General features: G+C 35.5%; 1 protein-coding gene across 1 annotated transcript in view; it reads right to left on the reverse strand.

Moving 5' to 3' along the window:
• Positions 1 to 19,102, reverse strand: part of CTNNA2 (catenin alpha 2) — a 524,185-nt gene that overhangs the window by 347,124 nt on the left and 157,959 nt on the right. The window contains exon 7 of the mRNA XM_061992337.1: positions 15,171 to 15,374. Within this exon, the coding sequence (XP_061848321.1) occupies positions 15,171 to 15,374 (204 nt within the window). The remainder of the gene's footprint in view (positions 1 to 15,170; positions 15,375 to 19,102) is intronic.

Here is a 19,102-nt window from a genome sequence, read left to right on the forward strand (position 1 = left end):
CAGATTCAAATTCTCAGTTAGAAAGTAGAAGTTTCATCTTCACAGATAAATCTTTAAAGCAATGATGGACTGGGATATAACTTTTTCCTTATATTTAATATTCATTGAGAGACTTCATTTGTCTTTGAATCACAGAATCATAGAATGGTAGGGGTTGGAAGGGATCTGTGGAGATCATCTAGTCCAATCCCCCTGCAGATCACACAGGAACGTGTCCAGGCGGGTCTTGAAGACCTCCAAGGAAGGAGACTCCACAACCCCTCTGGGCAGCCTGTGCCAGGGCTCCCTCACCTCAATAGTAAAATAGCTTTTTCTTATGTTTAAATGGAACTTTTTGTGTTCCAGCTTCTGTCCTTTACCCCTTGTCCTGTCACTGGCTACAACAGAAAAAAGTGATGTCCCAACTATCAATGAGATTCTCCCCACAGTCTCCTCTTATCTAGACTAGTCTTCTCTAGACCCTTCTCTAGACTTTGGTTGAGAGATAGAAGCTAAGAAGTGTGAGATACATGTACCCACGTGGACTAAACATCTTGTAAAACTCAATGGAGAAGAAAAAAAAAAAAGGTAGGGGGTCAAAATTATGCAAAGTAACTGTTCTAGAGACCTAAAAAATCTTAATGCTCCACAGGCTGTTTAAGGATCATTAATTACTCACTTTTAAGTTGTAAATATCACCTTTGCTTCAGGGACTCCCTGAATCATAAATTTCTGGAGGCTAAGATTTTAAGTTTCCCCAAGAATAATCACAAAGCTTTTACATTCTTCTTTAGTCATCCCTTATGACTATTATCAGAGATAAGATATTAGGCCAGATGAAGCTTTATTCTGAGCCATTTTATGTTCTTATTCCCTCAAATGAAGCAACTTTCTTTGAAGGAAAGACCAGCTTCATAGAATGAAAAAATCATTTTGGTTAGAAAAGACCTTTATGATCAAGTGTAACCATTAACCCAGCACTGTCATGTGCACTATGAAGCCATGTACCGAAGAGCCACATCTATACATCTTCCAAATGTCTCCACGGATGGAGACTCCATGACTTCCCTTGGCAGCCTTGCTAATGATTAACAATCCTTTCAGGGAAGAAGTTTTCCTTATATTTATTCTAAACCTCCCCTGGCACAACTTAAGGCAGTTTCTCTTGTCATGTGTGGCTTGGGAGAAAAGACTAACCCTTATCTCAGTATAAGGTTGAGTGTTAAGAACTTCTATACCATTATCCAACATAATTACAACAAACTCCTATATGAGCAAATCGTATGAAGTTCTTCAGAGTTACAGATGACTTGCTACATCAAAATTTCATTTAAACATGGTACTGCTGAAAGGACCATGGGTGCTCACTTGCACAGTATGTTTGTAACAAACTTTCAAATCCATCTTGATTATATTGTTCCTCATAAACGACCCTCCTTTAAGTACTCTTCTCTTTATGGCTGTTCTTTCCATAGATTTTTAAGTCATTTCTGAACTTGCCTTGTGCATGATGAAGTGAATGGTGAGAGAAAGCATTCCCAGAGAATAATCCAGGTCACTTAAAATCCAGTATGCTTTGAAGGTATTAATCTCTTTCTATTGACTCAGGGGAAACTACAATGACTTGGCTCTTCTTCTTTTACCTGCCTGAAAAAGGTTTCTTGAGTGATAAGAATCTAGGTCCAAATAAGCAACCATTCCTCATGTTAAGTAATTGAAACATCTTAAATTCATAAAGAAAAGCAAAAAATCTATAAGAAAACACAATAAAAAGGTAATATGATTCTTGCACTGTCACCTGTGTGGAATCATTATTCTTTCGCACTTTACACAAGTACTTTCTTATGCACTCAGAAATGAAGCAATCAGAATGGGTCTTATTATTATGCATTGAAATAAATTCCAATATAAAGATAGTCCAAAAAAGAAAAGCACAAAACAGTTTCCAGGGAGGAGAGTATCTAACAGACTCTAATCACTAAAAAACAGCAAAAAAATGACATAGTGATATAAACCCCGAAGTACAGAGTCACTTTAGCCATTCGTCTTCTAAGGCAAAAAGCCTTTTACACAGTTCAGAAAAGCTCTGTCTCTCTAGCTCCTGTTTGCAAAACAAACAAAAAGAATTCAAAATAAGGCAGTTTGCCTAAAAATTTAAATCACCCTAATGCAGTTAGACTACTGTGGGGTTAGCCATCTGGCTTAGTGGCTCATTAGGAAAGAAATGACCCCAATGTATAAAACACAGTTGGGTCATTCAAAGCTAATGAGCCTTCGAGTTTTATTGTTTGGTACATACAAACGGTTGGATGCAGATCTCCTCTGTAAGCCTAGTCTTGCACACTCACCATCAGACACACCTTTTACTTATTCACTTATTTATTTGTATTGAAATAAGAAATTGCATGAGCAGGGAAATTCATGGAAGGTATGGGCAGATTCCTTTTAAGCAAAGTTCCTCAATAGCTTCTGACAACAACAAAATCAAGTGAAAATAAGCCTTTGCATTTCTGATTTAAAATGTATTTCAGTAGTTAAACCATGATAGGAAATTGCAAAATTTCTTTATGCTTTTTTTCCCCCAACACTTGATTTTGTAGCTTTAATTGAAATTCACACCAAAAAAAATGCTCACAATTAACATTTACATTAATCATGTGATGGCTATCCACGCAGAACACATCAGGAAGAACCAGTTCCCATAAAACCCAAGACCCAAATCTAACTATGTATGTAATTAACTTTCAAATCTTGATAGTCTTGCCTTTCCTGGGGATATCTATAAACTGAAAGTCAGGCATTTTATACTCCTAACTGAATCCCTTAAGCATTTCTGTAACAATGAATGAATCTTCACTCATATCCATAGGATTTGGCTCTTTCTTGTCCTATATGCAGAAATCAGAAGTACTGTATAAGGGATTGTTGCTCACATAACCAGTCACAAGAATAAGGCATGATTTTGTGATGAACTGATGGATTTATAACTGGTATTAATAATAAAAAACTCCTCCTCTCACTTTCTTGCTCTTTTTTCTATTTTCTTTTTTAATTTATGCAGAAAATCTTTAAAAAAAGTATCTATATTTTTTTTGGATACTCTCTGCTACTCTGCAGTCCCACTCAAGAGGTAGGCCTCTATTTTTAATTATGCAATACTTTATCTAGATTAAACTTTGCATTAAAAGTTCTTTAGTAGTTAAACACATCGTTTCATTTTAAATAGTAAAAATGCATTTAAAGATAAACCAATGGAACAACAAATGGTTTCAAGTGCTTGAATTCTATAACTTAAAAATTGAGATTCCATGGATGTGTCATTATAGAAGGAAAAGGAAAGTTACAAGAAAGAAAAAGGTCATGGTATCCAATAAAAATAAAAATTCCACTGACTGTTGTAAGTTAGTTCATAAAGAAATACACAGATAAGTGTTCTGCTGATTTCACATTGCTGTGTAAGAAACAAAAAACCCCTTATTCAGTAGCCTCACTAAATTCCCTAGGTCCCACCAGCTTGAAAAAACTCAGTTTTGGACTTTGTTTATTGTTTTCTTTCCCTTCAAAACGTTAAAACAAAAGACAAGTAATAGAATTTTCTCCAGTTTCTTAGGGTGTTCCAGATAACGTGGTTATGCTATCATCTGTTTATGTGATTCTGTTAGATATCACTGTCTTACCCATCACTGTCAATCTCTTTCTACCCTACCATGATGTCTCTTTTCAACAAGACATTGTATGGTGTTTAATACAATAGCTTTCAGAGAGTCAAAGGTTTCATTACGTTAATACGTCTCTGTTTAATTCCACCTTATCTACTTATTCAGCTTACCCTTAAAACCCAATTAAAATCTAATTTATCTGATCCCAGGATTCAAATACTATCTGGCAATGCATTTGACAGCCTTATAGTAACTACATTACTACACATCGCGCCCCAAGGTATTTTAGATTATGTCAAAAAGAGCTCAGTCATTGCTCACTTGAAGCTACAGAATTACCTATTGGGGAATCTCTGATTTTACACTGAAATGTATAAATTTCATTACAATGTTAGTGCATAATTACAATTACAATGCATACATCTGGGTTGTCATTCTTCCAGTGTTGTTTTTGTTTTAAAATAATTCAGTTAAGCAGTGAAAGAATTCATCAAAGTAGCAGTTGATTAATCTGACAAACAAATAAAAAGCCTACAGAATATAGGTACTGTCAAAGTGTGTATCCAAACTTAATCGTAGCTTACTCTATAAAGCGGGCAAGCTTCAAGCTTTATTATAGACAAATTAATTTCACAAACTGCTAAATTCCTTTCTGTTGAAGCCAAATGTATGTTATTACAAAGTTGCAATAGCTGTTAAAATGGTTCTGACAAAGTTTTCAAATCCTATTAAACGTTATGAAAACTGGATCAATATTTAACATTCCAAAATAAATCCAAGTCAAAATGAAAATTACCTATTGCTTCAGCCTCAGTCATCTTAAAAGGAATGAAACACTCTTCTTTCACTTCATTTTCAGGGAATTGGTTATTGTAGAGGTGCTTTTTCTGTCATTCCTTTCTCAAGTAAAAAACCAAAACACATGTGCTCCCAACATCTGGCCACTACACAATTCTAGAAAAAGTGACAAGATACTGTGTCATAAGATATGATGTCCTTGCACTTTGAATGTATTTTGGGAGTTGTAAGATAATTTTCCAGGGCAAATATAAAATCCCATTAAACACTGATATATCTCATTTCCCATTATCATACATTTGCTCGTTGAAAACACAAGTTGGAAATCAGCTTGTATTACAATGCCTCTGTTCTTGAGTTCTACATCATTCACCTACACCTCAAATAAATTTAAAAAGGTAGAAGAGGCTCTTACCTCTTGCCTGTCAAATGTCTTTTTGAAATCAAAACATCAATGCCTTTTAAAAACATGAGTAGAATTTAACACTTTATTTCTATTTGATGGTTCATGCACTTAATATTAATTTGATTATTTTTCCCCCCCCAAATAACCTTTTGAATCTATTTTTTTTTCCTAAAGATCTCACAACTGCAAACAAGATAATCTCTTCATTTTCTCTGTTATTACGTTTTCTCTGATTACAGCTATACCACATCAGCATGCAGATCCATAATGATGTACAAAACACTTCTGGTGTGCAAGCATGCCCTCTCGTGGACACCTCACACTATCATTTCAGATGACAATTGTCTGAATTACACTGAATTCTTCCAGCACTAACTTCTTCTCATTTGTAAAAGAACTGCTTATATGAACAAAACCCCTACAATTAATGTAAACCAATGTAGGATATATAAACTGCAGCTTTACACACAGTATTGTAATTATCAAAGTGTACAGACTGCAATGACAGTACTATCAAAAGTGTTTTGACCTTCGCCTGTAGTATAGTGTAACCTTGGCTATCTAATAATGATCTAATATACTAAAGGGGACAAATTTCACTTCCATACTCTACTCTTCCCCTACTTCGACATGCTTTTCTATTGGCTTCTAATGAGTGATGGTTTCACATAATGGTTTGGATAAAAGGGTACTTTAAAGGTCATCTAGTCCAATTCCTTGCACTAAGCACAGATATCTTCAACTACGTCAAGCTGTTCAGAGCCCCGTCCAACCTGACCTTGAATGTTTCCAGAGGCAGGGCATCTACCACCTCTCTGGGGGATGTATGCCAGTGTTTCACCATCCTGCATTTTTCACTGAAAAAAATGTTTTCCTTATATCTAAGTCTGATTCTTCCCTCTTTTAGTTTAAAATGATTATCCCTTGTCCAATCATTACAGTCTCTGCTAAAAAGTCTGTCCTCATCTTTCCTGAATTATTGAAAGCTCTCCCCAGACTCTTCCCTTCTCCAGCCTGAACAACCCCAAATGTCTCAGCCTTTTCTCACAGCAGAGGTGTTACAGCCTTCTGGTCATAACAAGAGCTAAGAAAAAACTACTACAAAGCGCTCAGAACTGATTTAATGTACATCATGATGTTAATATATTTGGCTGTATTAGATTTTGACAATTCTCAAGAGGAGTTATAGACTTATTTCCTAAACAAGGGCAAACTTATACTTAACAACACATTGCTGATGGGCATTTGCACCCTTCTGAGCCCAAAGCCTGTTTATAGTTATTCCCCCCACTGCTCACCTGCAGCAGAATCATATGTCAGAGAAATGAAAGTGCATAGCTAATTTACTCTTTATGTTTCTATTGTTGTCACAGGTTTTTCGCAAGAGACATATTATGCATACCAAAACAAAACACCCCAACCTTGAATGCACAAAAAAACATTCTGTAGCCTCCAGAAGACACATTTTTCTTGTGGTTTTCTGAAAGCTCATTAATTTCAGTAAGTCCACGCTAAGCTTATTTTTATGCACTCCAAATAACTCTACATTCATCTGGAATAGTTTCCTTTGCATCCAAAAGAATGCATAACAATGTTAATCGAGACTGTGCAAATACTGAAAGGACAAACCATACACCAAAAGTACTTATACGTAAAGCTAAAAATTATCTTGCTATTGGTATAGTGTAACATGTATACAAAACTTCTTTCACACTTATACTGACTTGCAAACATGGAAAACAACAAATTAATGACCCATAAATGCTAACTTCAGTATAAAGAAAAATTACAGAAGTTGTGAATCACACCATCTACATGAGATTGATAAAGGAGTTTTCTACAGGTGAGCAAATAGTTTTAACAACTTTATTGTCAGACAGCCTGTCTTGCAAACATTAAGGCAATGCTTCCCAGCATATGAGAAGCATTGATGCAGAAGTCATTACTTCTATAAGAACATAATCTAGAAAAAAATAAAACTAATTAATGCAAAATAAAATGAGCTAAAATGTGAAAATGACAGCAAGAAAATGCAATGCCTTTTTATTTTTGCCTCTACTATCAAAAAATCCACATTTTTTATCTCAATACATTGCATTTACAATGAGCACATATTCCAGTAAGGTATCAGAAGTACAGCCAGACATTTGTATGCATCCATATGGATATGAGGTAGAACAAAGAGGAACAATACAAATATTTGACAAAAAAAAAGTCAAGTTTTCTAGAGACAAAGTATTGATGGAGTTTGATTGATTGGTTATTGGAGTCAATAAATCATTTATTCCCATGACTGTTGTGTCCATCTCATTCTGCTCCATGTCATTTTTCTCCTACTTTTCAATAGGCAAACCAAAGCAATTCATTATTTCCCTAGTTACAGCAAAAACTTCAGTGCAAGTGCTGAGGAGATTCAATAGGAAGATTCTCCTCCTTACGGAGGAAGATATTAAACTGAGAAATCCTGTGTCTTTGAGTAGACAGACATTATGCAACTCTCCAATAGTCAAACACTACAATTGCATAAATAATCCAGTATTATTACAGGATTTTTTAATGTAGAAACAACAAGGCACCTGAACTTCAATCAGTTAAGACTGACTTGACCTAATTTTCAATTTTGGAGTAAGAGAGGCCTAGGAAGACCAAGCACTATATGAATCTAGAAAATCACTTTTAGGTCTGTGCCTTAACCACTAATCATTCCATTCTACTAAGATAAATAGTAAAGAGAAGAGAAAATACAACTTACAGAATTCTCCTATATGCTTCCACTTTTTATGAAACTGAAACATTTGAATTTAAATGTACAAAACATGTAGAATTTATATATAGTGTTTCCTGACTAGGCATCCAGTACTTTTAAAGCCAAAGACATGTAAAAAAGTGGAAAATGCAGAGAATATAGTATCTGATAGAAATTTAGAATATATTAGAAATATTAATTATTAAAAAAAGATGATATGAGACAACAAGAAAATAATTATTATTTAATACCATTCTTAAGAGTTGAGTTAGCTAATGCTGGATGAACTTTTATTGTCTTCTGTGAACTGACAGGGATGTCAAGTAGGATGTGGAAGATAAAATATCTCCACCTGAACAAGTCATCTCAAAATTGTCTGCCCTCATAACCCCAAAGAAATGGGACTGTTCATACACATGACTGAAATTGTAACGCTTAATTTTAAACATGTTTAGGACACACTGTGGCCTGAGAAGCATTAAAAACTGCCAACACTAAAAACACAGTTGTCAAGAAAATTATTTCTGTATTATTTGTAGATTTGGTAAATGTTATTCTTCAGAATTTCCCAAAACTTAGGTCAGGTGTCGTTTTATAGGCATCATTATTTTCTGGTAATGTATTGATTTCAATCCCTCTTACAAATTGCTTCATAGTAGCTGAAAACAAATGCATAAGAATTATCTTTAATACTCCTTGAATAGCCAGACATTACATAAAATGTAAAACAGCACTGGAAGGGGCTGCACAGGTGGGCTGTGGAGTCTCCTTCTCTGGAGACATTCAAACCCACCTGGATGAGTTCCTGTGTGGCCTACTCTAGGTGGTCCTGCTCTGGCAGGGGGATTGGACTAGATGACCTTTCAAGGTCTCTTCCAACCCTTAAGATTCTGTGATTCTGTAATTACACAGACACATAAAAGAAAGCAAGAAAATAAATCCTCATGTGCAGACACTTCGTTGGATTTACTGGCAGTCTAGAAAATTTCCAAGCTAATTTGGAGAGAAATATCTTGTAAGAAACATCACTCAACCTAATACAGCAATTTAGCCTTAGATTCCAACAAAATTTGTATGATTTACTTAAAAAAGATACAAGGAACCTTCCTCATGATATACCATCATATGCCTTTAAAGAGAAATAGCAAAAAGGAAGGCCCTATGAGGCCTGATGACATAATCAAAAGAGAGAGAAGGTTCCTTAAAAGGTGGCTCAAGTTGCATTGTAGGTAGCATACTTAAGCAATGATTTATTTACAATCATGAGAAGTTGAGGCATTCAGGAGGGACACATAAGTGCAAAGAAGCCTAAACTGACTGAGAAGCAGTGCTGTGGCACATTATAAAGCATATACCCATTTGGGAATACATCCTCTTCCTCCGGTAATAACTGTCATTTACACTTTTTTCTTCCAAGTTAGGAAAGACAAAACTGTTCATATAGCCTCTAAATAAGGAATGTGAATAGTAAAGTAACTTAATTACAGCTTGAAATAGAGAAGGAAGCATTAAACAAGCCATTGTCCTCTAAAAATTATTCCAAAAGCTAGGAATGTGGCAACAGTAGCAATGGAAAAATTTTCCTGCTAAGACATTGATGTCTGAATCAGTCAACGCCAGTGACCCAGTAGTCACTCTCCTGTCATTCATCCTTGATTACTCATCTCAGGACATCCACAGACACTTCTCTTGTCTCCTAACTGGAATTTACTGCCCACCCAGATTGCCTTATGCAAGTCAGCACCAGAACTGCAATGTACACACGAATTATTACTTTTCTCTTAAAGACGAATTCTGATAGAGTTGTTAAATATGGAAGCTGACAGTATCTTGACAGTTTACAGATTTTCATTTGCTATCATGTTTTTCGTTCTCCAATCAAGCACAATAACTCCAGCTGTCTGTTAAGGACATTTCGTTTTCGTGTACTGCGGTGCTATAATTTTACTTTGAGTGATTAAATTTTTTTTACCAATATATTTCTGAAGAGAAACTGCCTGTTGACTTGTGCTTTTTCATTCCTTATATTTTGCATTTTCAATGTATTACCTTTTCTTCAAGAATTAGAACCTACATCATCTCAGTTACAGTGAACAAACACCAGGAATATCTTCAGAGAACAAGATTACAAAGAGCAAACACTCTGCAATGTTATTCCTGGGGTAATATCAGTAAAATCTAAAAAAAGTCTACCCTGCAGTGCTCTGGTCTTCACATCTAAACATCAAATCTACTGCCCCTAATACAAGGACTTCATAAAGTACTGTTCATTCCGCTTGGATACATAGAACTATTCTCTGTCCCAAAACCCAGTTACAATTAAAACAAATTCCAAACTGTTGTGAAGTGTTTGCTTGGAGTAGGAGCATTGGGTGAGAAAAAAAGGCAGGAAAATGAAAGTTGGCTTAAACAATGAGCCCAAAAGTTTAAGAAAGATAACTTTGTGCTTAAACCAGATAGGAATTGCCTTGCAGACTTGAATTACTGCCAAGCCAGTATTTAAGTGATTACAGAGGTCTTTAAAAGGTATGGCTTACTCACTTGTCAATTACTTTCCAAATTACTCATTGCTACATCCCAGCAGGATTCCATCCCATCCAGGAATCTGAGTTTAAGAACTAGAACTCTCAGGATTCTAGGATTTATGCTCCCTGATAAATTGCAATACAAGTCATGAAGGATCCAGGAAAGTAAACCAGGAGGAAACTAGACCACAAGAAGAGTTAACCAACCATTATATAAATTTTTCATTTAGACAATTGGAAAACAATTGCATTACGAGTTTCTGTGGAGCTCCATTTAGTCCTCTGTAAGACAAAAGCCTAGAAATGTCATTTGATTTTGAAATCACTGTTGGGATTTATCACATATACAGAAGAATCTGAAAAAAAAAAAAAACCTCACCAAAAAAACAATCAATTTTCTGTGAGACTGGGAAAAAGTCACAGGACATAGTAGACAGAGAGTCTTCCTGCCCTCTTCTCCCAGAAAGATTGTAAAGTTCATCTGAATTCACCATAGAAATAATGGATACCATGCTTGGAAAATATTTTGGCAGAGTTACTGATAAGACAAATAAAACTAATGCATATTACTATAAAAATAACAATGAAACAGTTTACATCTCATCTCCATGGAAGTTCTTGTGGAGCGCTCATGTATCATGAGACTCCAGTCAATGCAATACACTATACATAGTTATTCACAGAACTGCTAAAGATCCCAGGGACTAATTTTCCTGTAGCACTCATCATTCAAAAACCTCCTACAATAATAATTGCTTAAATAACCTCTGGATTAGGATCAGAATATCTGAGTATTTGTGAACATAGCTTGAAAAAAAAGTATTTTAAATCCTATTTGATATGTAGGAAATGGAATAAACCACCATTTGTCTGATGAAAAGGAGGAACCACAACATATCTATTTAACCCTGTCATTTTGCATTCCTCTAAATACATTATTGGCACTTTTCCTATAACTTCTACAATGGTAAATAATACAACTGCAAACCCGTTATTTTTACTCATCTGCATTGAAATCTGCCCTATTCCCCTCTTTAAAGAATTTCTTTTTTAACTTTGGTTGCCAACATTTTGAAAGTCACTATCTGCATTTTTTTTTTACTCAGTGATTTTTAAATTCCTTTGCCTCACTTCCTGAAGTTTTGTTTAGCCAATCTTGTGTCCTCCTCATCAAATGAGAAGACAACCTGCAGCAACTGTCTACCTGGTTTTCTGAAGTGCAAAAACATCTTTATCTCACTTCAGTAAAACTCTGGATAATACACAGAGAGATTTTACCTCTGGAGTATAACTGTAAGAACACAGTTATCTACTTGTTAGCCTGTCATGGATCTGTATAAACTGAGTGGAAAAACAGGGAAAACACCATTGTCATTCATGTTAAATTTTCTTTTTCCATGTAGCAGAGCATATTGATCTAGTAAAGTCTGGCAAAGCAACTAGTGATAAAACACATCACAGGTGCAGAGAATATGCCTAGAGATATGGATGTACTTGAAAAGCTCTGCAGCAGCATGGGAGATAAGACACGTGCCTCTCTACAGGGAACTTTCTAAGAAAATGGAGATGGACACAAGGGAGTGTTCTGGAGGTGGAGGAGGTTTTCTCATACATCTTGTACTACTTAAAAGGCTAAAGTTCCTACATTGTTAAGTTGGAAGCTATTTTCTTTTCTTGCACACAAACTTGGGAACATCATTCTTTCTCCTTACATTGCTTTCAGCATTTATCATTTGAAATGCTAGCAAGTATGTAGAACTGCACATGGCATAGTCAGCCTTTCGTTTCATAGAGCTGCTTGTAAACCTTTCACTTCCCAATTCATGCTTGCAATACCATCCATGGGTGCAAAAGCAAAAGATCAGTCAAGTTTCAAGAACAACATCTCCATTCCTTATATATTCTTTTGCATTTGATGTTTTCCTTAGTGTCTATAAAAATTTAATCTAAATTGGAACACAAATAACAACCAATTTATATGGACTTTTACTTATGGGAAGTTTACTTCACCCCCAAGAAATAGAAATGTTCTTGTATACAAAAAGAAACATTCCTCTGAACCCAAATCAGGGAAGTAGATAAAGAAACAGTTTTAAGCTGGAAAAGGACTGAACTAACATTATCTGTACAGTACATTGCACTTCATGCCTGTATCCTTTAATTATGACCACAAAATAGGTATTTTGTTCAACGTACTTTGTATCTCATGGCAAGTATCAAAAGCAGCATGCACGTTTGATCAACAATCATCAACCAAAAAGTAACCCATCATTACCCAAATATAATTGAATAGCAGGAAAAATTAAAACGTTAATGTCTTGTTAATTTCCCAAGCTTTGAAGCAAGAGCAGGACTGCAGTGGTTTAAGGATATATGAGCAGAAGATGTTCAAGATGTCCATCTTCATCAAATCATCCCAAAGCTAATGTTCTCTAACAGTCTAGCCAGCTCTTGCCCAGACTTATAATATGTCATACTTGTTGTATGCTTTTCAGTTCTACTCTTTTGACATCCCTTCAAGCTTTTAAGAACCTTGCCAAGGAAAATCTTTTGTCATAATGAACATGTTCAGCATCACCACGAACCCAAGGAAATCAGTTCCCAGATTTCAAGCAAATGGTCAAGTACAAAAGCAAATTCTGCCAGGGCAGACAAATAGGTGAAAGTTACACTGCACAGAGTTGCCTAAATTAGAGCTGCCTAAAAGCTAATATCTAATCTTCTATGTGAATTAATGGGGATATTGTTAATACAGTCAGAGTATAGAGTTACTTAACTTATCCCATTTTACATTATAACATTTAATCATCTGAATTTTTCAGATTTCCTTGGCAGTACTGATCTGTTCTCCCATATTGTTCTGATCCACATCTATTACAACAGAAGCTTAAGCAACTGAGGCTTCAATTTCATGAAAGCAAGATCCTGGCCATTTGTTCTTCCCTAGAGCACAGATGACATGGAAGTCGGGTTGGCAGCTACAACACAAGATCCATGGTAGATTCAAACGCTTCTGAGTGGCAGATTGAGGAGCCTCTGTTCACATGCATACTGGACTACTTAAACTGATAGTTTAAAATGGCACTAGGCATCTATCTTTAAACAAGTGAATTGAGACCCTGAGTTTATCTGCCTATATTTACTCATAGAAAGCTAAATTCTAATGTCCTAATCTGTAATGCAAATCCCATCCCTTATACCTGCTAAGATCTGCTTGAAAGATAAGCTTTAATGCAATATCATTCTCAAATTCTACCATCTGTGATATGTTTAAATTCAAAGTACTTAACTTTCTGCAATTTAAGTATGCATCCAGTCCTTACAGTATTTAGTCAATAGCTGTAAAAAAGTCGCTTCATTTTATTTAATTTCAATAATAAGCAAGAAAATGTTAAAAAGGAATGCTGCAGCTCAGATTAATTAGAACAGGAAAAAAAAAAGTAGTAAAAAGAAGAGTCAAATTCAAGGAATATGCCATAGTTACAATAAAAACATCTGTTCACACCATTATGTGTTTAAGTAAAATCTATGAAATTATATTAGCCACTTTCAGCATGGTCATAAATGCCTCCAGTCATTTAAAACTCTTCTTCCTCTGCAAATGTGGTAAGAAATAAATTACAAATGTTTGTGGTCCAAGGGCAGATTGCATCATTGCTAAAAACCCATATACTGTGAAAGAGGCACGACAATAAAATAAGAAGCCATAGTCCACCAGTTCTCAAAAGACTTCTAAAGGTTACACCTAACACTAATAGCTCTACAAAGCAAGATTCTGTAGGAAAGCAACCCAGCAACTTCACCACAGTCTCATCTTCTGTTAATGTTTGACTTCTAATTTCTAATCAGTAACAAAATAGCACAGACTTTCCTGCAATTGCAGCACAAGAACCTTTCAAATTTCACTTCACAAAACCTGAAAATATACGCTTTTAAATTCTGCACCATCAGAACCAGATATTCCTTGACATGGTTGTTATACAGAATAACACCTCTAAAAAACATTCATTTTGAACTGTCCAATAAAACGACACAAAGACTGAAGTTGATATTGTATTGTATCATTCTACCAACTAACTAGAATACCAATGAAAATAGCAACATTATAAATTCATTCTTGAGCAGTTTCTTCAACATTATTTTGCTGAATCTAGTAAAACTGGATCAAAATGTACCATCTGATCTCTGGTAGCAATGGCAGACAAAAAATAGCAAATTATAGGATGCTCAGATTGATACTTATTTGCAAACATTGCCATTTTCAAGAAAGTTGTTGATGTTGCTTAGGATTTTTTCACACATCCTCCAAAGGACACAAAGACACTACTTAAGAGTTTTAATATACAATGTTATGAGGAGATAATCTTCTGGGATAACTTGCTCAGAACAAAGGTCACACATTACTATGGTTAGCACCATATTGAAGAACTTAACACCAAAGTTCTCTCCAAACCCTACAAGGATAGCTGTAGTTAATATACTGCAGACACTTAGTAGTATTACTAAGCAGTATCACTAAATCACTAGAGCTTAACTCACTACTTTCATGGCAACTGAATATTTAACAGCTCCAACAGCAATTGAAGACCTTCATGGGTTTAACCCACATAGTAAACTGACAACTTAACATGAGTATCTATAAGTAACATCCTAATAAACAAACATGATGACCACCAGTAGAGTGGAAATCACAACAAAAATTAAACATGTTCACTATCATTACGAAAATAGTTCTTAGGTCATTTCCCACTTACATTGTTTACCGTTAGTTTTCATTTTAAAAGTCTTTTATCTCAAAAGAAATACTTGTTGGCTATATATTACATAAGAAACATTCTGAAGTTAAGGGCAGCACAGAGGTCCTTTGCAGGTAAGAAAAATATTCCCTCGAGCTTCTGATTGTACCAAACTTCTGTCAAACATGTACTGAGAAGTTAAATAATTCAAATGGAATTAGTTTTACTCCTGGTATAAAGATGCATTATTGGGTATTTTTAAGTATGACAGCAGCATCAGGAAGGTTTAAAAGCAGGCAGTAAGAAAAGCGTGTAACTTACGTTATTCATGTACTCGCTGAGCAGATCCTGCAGGGCTTGCCGCACGGCGTTGCACTCGGCTACGATGCGTTCCCGCCGGTCGTCCCGCGTGCATGAGGAGTCTGCCATCAGTGCTGCTCCACTGATGATGCTCTCCAGCCTCTCCTCAAGAGATGGTCTGAATCGGGCCTCGCTGAAAGTCATTGGGTCTAAAATGATTTTGTTCTGAAAGACAAAACGTGAGCAGGAAAATTATGAGTGTATGTGAGCCTTTGGTATTTTTTCCTCTCTTATTTCAGCGGCCTCATGGGGTTTTTAGCCTTTCATATAAAGAAATTATCTAGTAAATTCCTGAAAAATCAGTATTACAGAAATACATGGTAGATCTGACATCCATATATATGTCTCTCAAATTAAAAATCATTATATTTGTGAATAATTCACAACCTATAGTTGCAAAATGCTACTGTCAAAAGTAACATAATTGGCTCAAATACACATTTGCGAAATGAAGTATAAAACAAATTAACAGTAACTACTATAGTATGCATGCAAACTGTGTGTGCCTCTTGACCTCGACATATTATCTGTATATATGTCACCTTGAAGTAAACTAATATTAACCTTTCCTGAATCTTCTGAGAATTTCCTGGATATTCAGGAAACTCAGATGAAAAGACAAAGGGTAATGTAAAAAAGCTGAATGCAAAAAGTTCCATTTCAACACATGAAAATACCATTTTACTGTGAGGGTGGTGGAGCCCTGGCCCAGGTTGCCCAGGGAGGGTGTGGAGGCTCCTTCTCTGGAGGCTTCCAAACCTCCCTGGACATGTTCCCATGTGACCTGATCTAGGTGGGACCTGCTTTGACAGGGGGACTGGACAAAATGATCACTAAAGGTCCCTTCCAACTCCTACCATTATCTGATTCTGTGAAAGGTGAAAGTTCTTTATGACTGAAGAGAAAGTAGAATATTCTCTGTTAACTAATTCCTATCAAATAGGACTAAGTCACCTGGATTTGACCCCTATTTGTGTAAAGGCTTATGTAATATTACAGGTTTTGAGTCACCACTAGATTTAACTTTTACTTGCTTTTCTCTCTTCATAGTTTAAGGCAACAAAATCAAAAGAAATAATGTCCTGCTTCCACTTACAGGCACATTAGCAACACTATGTAATTTAGTGACTTTCTACTGCAATCATGCAAAGAGTTTTCATAACTGTATATTGTCTAAAAATGCTTTATAAGCCCGACACTTCTTGCTTTTGCTTTAAGGGAAACTAAGTCAAGTGACAGAAATGTAAGAAGCAGCTCTGAAGCAGTTAAATACATTCTGTTCTCTAATAATCACACCTATTTTAAAGCACATTATAGTTTTGTTAATGAACCACTTTAATTTTCTTAACATTTTCAGAACTTCATGATTAGTCTATTTCCTTTAATATCCAAGAGTAATCAACAAGTTCAAGCCAAATGACACAGTTAATTTGGAAAAAATATACCCCAGTTTATTAAAATGTAAATCAGGATTTGGGAACATGATATGTAACCAGCATCTGCCTTTAGCATTGAAAATTGTTTTCGTTTATACGGATACATCTTTATATTAGAACATGTTCAGATTAACTTATACTAGGCTAAAATATGATAGGACAAGAGGTAATGGGATAAAGCCGGAACACAAAAAGTTCCATTTAAACATAAGGGAAAAATATTTGACTGTGAGTGTGAGGGAGCCCTGGAACAGGCTGCCCAGGGAGGGTGTGGAGTCTCCTTCTTGGGAGGTCTTCAAAACCTTCCTGGACTCATTCCTGTGTGACCTGATCTCAGTGGACCTGCTCTGGCAGGAGGGTTGGACTAGATTATCTCTAAAAGTCCCTTCCAATCCCTACCATTCTGTGACTCTGTGATTCTAAAATCTGATTCCAAGTGAATAAGTTTTTTTGAAATGGGTGGAACAAGGCTTTTACAAAAGATTTGCTTATTTCTTAATAAAACTTCCAATTAACCCCTCACACAAAAACCCTGACTCTCATTACTACACAGAGAAAGATCAAGCCCTTAGAAATCTCCAACTTAACTGAAAGTGTAACAGTTAAATAACAATAAAGGTAAAGATATTAGGAAATTTATGAAGGCTAAGTTTTTAATGAAAATTACAAATAGAAGAATTTCAATCAGGTTGCATCTTGTGCCAGCTCCAGGAACTGCTGACTTAGCAGAAATAAATGCAGCATTACCAAGAATGTGAAATAACATCTCCTCTGTATCTTCCAGGGTCTATGTTTTACTGCAGTAAGCAGAGCAGTTTTACAAGAGTCTAAATTAGGAATGACTTCTCTTAGAGTTGAGCTTATGCATATTTATGTAGCTGTGCTTTTCTCTTCCAGTGATAATACTTAAAGAAAAGAGTTCGCTGCCACACTTTTCTTCATCAGCATTGGGATTTTCAGATATCAACTACATCAATTCATTTTTACAACATCATATTTAATTCAGTAGTAGCAGGACTGAAATGGCATCGAAGGAACTACCTTAGCAACTAATTCTATCTGAAAGAAAAGTTATTTAAAAATAATAGTGACAATTATGTTCAATGTTTTCTTATTCAAATCTGGTTGTGGGTTTTCTTTAAATGACCAGTAAGTGGTCATGTCAATGGTCATGTGTTTTTGGGTTTTTTATATGTCCATAAAAAAATGGTCATTATTAAAGACAGGAAGTATTCTTTTTTACTAGAGACTGGAAGACTTCCAATACCCAACACATATTCGACTTGGAGCAGAATTTCTTTCTCAGTCCATAGATTTGATCAAAGAAATATCCATATAGCACTATGTCAATATTTATGTTTCAGTTATGGTCACATAAGCAGTCCTTCCAGAAACATCTCACTTTTCCATCTTTTCCTTATAACCATAGGTGTAAGGTTCTCTACATAAACAGCAAATTTCAAACTTCAGATCTTACACCTCTCTGAGTCAGAAATCACATTTTTCACCTTAGAGGCTTTGAAGACCCTGCAGTCAGTCTTCCATGAGACCCAAGGACGTACCAAGAATGTATTCCTGAAATATTTCCATCCTTTTCAAGTCTTGAGGATAAACAAAGTGCAGATCACATATCTCCAATATTTCTGATCACTGAAACCAAATGCACTACTTTCACAGGCTGTTACATCATACTCCATTAATAACTTTGGGAAATTCTGTACAGGCTACATGCAAATACCATTTACATTTTAAATAATAGGTTGTGTCTCATTAAGAGTGTATAATTAATCCAAGACAGCTTTCCTCACTATAATACATAGAAAACGAACATATTTGTGGAGGGTTTTTTCTTAATAAGAAGAGATCTTTGTGGCCATCAAACCCCAGCTCATGAATAATAAAAGCCATTGAGTAATTTTTCGTCCATATCTCACAAAAGCTATTTTGTTTATAATTAATTTCTAGGCTTCAGAAGTCAGTTAAGTATTTGCTTGAGATATTCTGGTAATGAAAATTCAGAATCAAAGAATCATGTAGGTTGCACAGGACTTATTGAGGTTACCCATTTTAAACACCTCCTTAAAGTAAAGTCAGTTTTGACATCAGGCCAGGTTGCTCAGACTCATTCAGTCAAAATGAGATCCTTGGAGATTTTCCAAATCTCTCTATGCTCAGTTTTAGTGTTTTACCATCTTTATGTTTATTTCCTCACCAATATCCAAACAGAATTTTCTTAAATTAACTTGTGGCAGTTGCCTCTCACCCCAATACTGTGAAGCTCAAGTATACTACTCTGTTTTCTCTACGCCATTCTATTAACATGTTGAAGACATCAGACAGATCCCTCCTCAAAGCCTCCTATTCTACAGCCCAAAGAACCCCCAGCTCTGCCATCTCCTCAAAATTTGACATGCCCAGCAGCCCCCTCATCATCTTGTCAAATTTGCAGGATCTGTT

This window comes from Colius striatus, chromosome 3, assembly GCF_028858725.1.
Source record: "Colius striatus isolate bColStr4 chromosome 3, bColStr4.1.hap1, whole genome shotgun sequence".
NCBI classification, from domain to species: domain Eukaryota; kingdom Metazoa; phylum Chordata; class Aves; order Coliiformes; family Coliidae; genus Colius; species Colius striatus.